Here is a 4,351-nt window from a genome sequence, read left to right on the forward strand (position 1 = left end):
TTCATGAAATAGTAGTTCAGTAAAATTTTGAATGGGAGTCAACAAACGAGATGACATGGCTTTTCACCTGTGACCCATCTTGAAAGGATTAATACTGTTTATTTACCATTATTGTTTCTATTTTATATTTGAGTTTTCTTTAAAGTTGCACTTTGTTTCTGTTTGATATTAATTGATTGCCTGGATTATTTCACAGTTCTTTATAATCTGTTTAGATAATTTGCCATTAATATGCTTGATATCCTATATGATAAACGTGTTTTCTAGTTTATTAATTTATTTTGATTAATATTTAACTTTTTTGCTATTGATGTATATAACACCACCTTTGCGCTTTCAGTAGTAAAAAATTAATAAGTCATAAAAGTTTCCAAATTTGAGTAGAAAGATATTTCAACCATACATCACAATAACTGAGATATTTTAAAATATAAGTTTGAATATTTTGGTAAATTTATGAATTATAATAAAATAAAAACCACTACATAATAACAATATACTATGTTCTTATGCAGTATGCCCGTAATTGCTAACTTATAAGCTGTGTTTCTTATATAATCAGCCTATAGATTATACAGGTTCTGTTTCTCAGGATTAATCATATTGTTCTCTTTCTTTATTACACAAAAGGATTAATTGTTTAATAAAGAGGTATTCATTCAACATTTAGCTAAGTTTATATCTTTGCACACCACTGTTATTTGTTTTTATCTATTTTATCTTAACAAACATATGCAAAAAATTAGCATAGCCCTCATTGTATAGCAATATAGTTAAGAGTAATACATCAATTAGTTAAATGAAATGATGCAATAAAATATCTTCTAAAACATTAAACTAATATGAATATATATTATTCTATCTTATACATAAAACTTATCTTTGTCTTATACAAATGTTTGAAATAGTAGAGGCTAGAGAGTAGAGTACACGATGAGGTGTTTGGGCCGTGCTATTTCCGTTTTCATGGACTACGAATAATTACCTTCTGCATAGGTATCAGTCAAGTTACCACAGGAGCCTTTTTGTATGCAGAAGTTGACCTACTAAAGTAATTACTTGAACAGTATAAACACACAGAAACCCATTAAGTTAATTTCATACCTTTCTGTTGCAGGCAAACAATACAAAACCATTAATAATTTACATAATTTTGAATACAGCACATAACAAGCCTCATGATATACTAACAGAAAGATTTGGAAATTTCATTTCCATGTGAAAAAGAAAGGGAGTTCTACAGACAAGAGAAATAAAATAATCCAAAGTTTCTGTAAAAATCAAGAGAGTTATAACAAAAAATTTACAGATATTTGAATTTTACAATTTTTGACATTACCGACTTAAAACTTCACCTCTTTTTAAAACTATTTTTACTAAAAGTAATTTATGTATTTCTGGCTTCATTTCATATTTTGAAAAGTTGTTTCTAAGAAGATGGGCAAATTAATTTATGACATGACTTTAATAAAAATTCCAAAAGGAGACTAAAAATCTACAATTAGGGTTCAGGATTTTTTTAATTATTTTGTCCAAAACAAATATTAATGAAACTTAATCAAAAAAACGTTTAAGCTTTCAAGATTTCAACTGTAATTTTATTTTGGAGAAAAAGTATAGGGATGCATCACAAATATTTTTTTGTAAATTTGATGTTGCACATTTTCTCTGAGATTGATCCAAAATGACTGGATTGGAAAGGATTAAGTTTTAACATATATGCAGTTGAGGTCTTAGAATGGTTATTTTCAGAGATTTATTGTGTGCTGTCAAAATAAACATAAACTTTGAATAGTGTTTGAGCACAGTTTATCACTGTTTTAACATTCTTGATTTCCATGTGACAGGTAGTATTGTAAATTTACATATTTCTTACAATAATTAATTTGATAATGATGATTTTTGTATAATTTGTTAGATCAGTGAATTAAAGTTGTTTATTTTTGTTATACAGAGGTTGGTAATTATTGAGAGGTGGTACACAGTCCTATACAGTTTTCCTAAGAATTTGATTTTATGTCTTGATCATGCATATTTTAAGTTGGCAAGCTCTGTAATGAACTAATTGCTGTCTCTATCAGAAACTTCATTCTTTATTTAATTGGTTTTGTAAATTAGAACATTAATCAAGTGTCAGAAATGAAACACATCTTATTTTATGTTTCTTACAGTGGTTGATAGCCATCCAATACTTCATTCTTTCCAACTGCTGTTGCTAGAACACATTGCCATGTGCCGACTGGTGATGGGGAACAAAACTGTCTCAATTCAAGAAGTTAGAAGTTCTATAGTAGATTTCTGAAAATGTTTATGTTTGCTATGTTTTCCAGATCAATCAAATTTAAAAGTTTTTAGAGTATTATACCATTTCTAACTTAAATAAGTTTTTTATTTGCAAAGTTACAAGATATTTTCTATTCTTGCTTATTCAGTAACTCGTAAACTATCATATACATATAATGTGCAGTTTATTCATAAATTTGAAATTGCTGTTATTTTATCTGTAAAATGACTTGTGTCTGAAGCTGGATCATTTTGAACATTTAGGGATTAGACCAAAATTTGTCATTTTAGAATATGTAATAATTATTCTGTGTATATCATTTTGTTAAAGTGAGTATTTGAATAATAGTTTCTTATGAGCATTTCGTTTTCAGACTGCCCAAGCTCTTCAGATTTGTCGTCAGGAGCCAAGGCTACTTGCACGCCACTGTTCTCAGATCCATACTCTTCTTGTAAGTCTCTTCATACTTGGTTGTCACTAATTCAGATATAAATACCCTTATTAATAAGGCCCGGCATGGCCAGGTGGTTAGGGAGCTCGACTCGCAATCTGTTGGTCGTGGGTTCAAATCCCATCACACCAAACATGCTCACCCTTTTAGTTGTGGGGACATTATAATGTGATGGTCAATCCCACTATTTGTTGGTAAAAGAGTAGCCCAAGAGTTGGCGGTGGGTGGTGATGACTGACTGCCTTCCCTCATGTCTTACACTGCTAAATTAGAGACGGGTAGTGCAGATAGCCCTTGTGTAGCTTTGCGCAAAATTCATAATAAATTTATTAATAATCTTGCTTTCTTTGTCAAATACTTCATATCTATGCCCTTCTTACAAGTTTTAACTTACCTGAAATCCAAAGCAGCAGCACTCTAGATGATATAATATTACAATTAATTTGTAATAATACAACATACTAGATTTTTTTAGGTGATATAACATTATTTTGAGTTAATGACGTAACTTAGATGTAGTAGTAGAATACTAGATCTTTTGAGATGGTATAACAAAATCTAAGTGTTACAATACAACACTTAACATGTTTTTTATAGATCACTCATAACAGGGATTGTATGAGTGCTTGAAAACCTGGAAAGTCCTGGAAAGCTTCTTTAACAAAATAAAGCCCTAGAATATCCTGGAAAATTGGCATTTTAATATAGGGTCATGGAAATTTTTTAGTTGGGTACTTTTTTTGTTAATTTACTTGTTGTTTTCCATATTTTTAAGCCCAAGACCCCACAAATATATTATGTATGGCCTAACTTGAGTAGGCATACTATTGTGCTGTTGGATTAGTTCACAGTCTGGACAGTCTTGTATATTCTTGTGTGAGTTCTATGGGAAAGGTTGCAGTTGCTGCTTAAGAATGGTTTAGTTGTCTCTATGTTAATTCTTGAGCGCTGTCATCAAAATGTTTTAAGTTCACTCAAAAATGCCAGAAAAGTGCCATCTTAGTGATAAATGGCTTGAAAACAAGACCTATAGTGACTGGCTGCTGGAAGACAAAAGCAATTGATATAAAGCACAATGTCAGTATTATATGAAAAGCTTCGATATCACTAGCATGGGTGAGTAAGTTCTAAAAAATCACATGATGATAAAAACATTGTAATTTAAATGTCGACAATAAGGGCTGTGCAGTGAACATTAAATATTACTTTTGATCATCAGTTCAATTGTCTCATGTAGCCTCATCCTCAAACAATAAGAGTAGACTTTCTCATAATTCAGCTTCGTATGCCTCTCGAACAATCTTTTGTAACCAAAAATAATAGCTTAAGATATGAAATAGTAAGGGTATTACATTTAACTAAAAAACCACTATTCATACAAATTGCACAGTGGTATGTCTGCAGAATTACACTGCTAGAAACCAAGTTTCGACACTCATGGTGGGCAGAGCACAGATAGATTTGTGCTTAACTATAAACAAACCAAAAAATCTTATGGATTGAAGGAATTAATAAGCTGTTTCGGCAGATGTTCTCAGACAGTGAAATCATTTTCTTGTGTAGAATGAAAATATACTTACCTTGATTATTATGGTGTTGCTCCTCCTTTCAAGTCC

At 30.7% G+C, this 4,351-nt stretch overlaps 1 protein-coding gene across 1 annotated transcript in view; it reads left to right on the plus strand.

Moving 5' to 3' along the window:
- The window catches only part of LOC106466088 (MAU2 chromatid cohesion factor homolog), a 45,447-nt gene that overhangs the window by 24,833 nt on the left and 16,263 nt on the right, over positions 1 to 4,351 (plus strand). Inside the window, exons 10-11 of the mRNA XM_013926331.2 lie at positions 2,172 to 2,275; positions 2,658 to 2,735. Coding sequence (XP_013781785.1) covers positions 2,172 to 2,275; positions 2,658 to 2,735 — 182 coding nt within the window. The remainder of the gene's footprint in view (positions 1 to 2,171; positions 2,276 to 2,657; positions 2,736 to 4,351) is intronic.

This window comes from Limulus polyphemus, unplaced genomic scaffold (assembly GCF_000517525.1).
Source record: "Limulus polyphemus unplaced genomic scaffold, Limulus_polyphemus-2.1.2 Scaffold2146, whole genome shotgun sequence".
Lineage (NCBI taxonomy): Eukaryota > Metazoa > Arthropoda > Merostomata > Xiphosura > Limulidae > Limulus > Limulus polyphemus.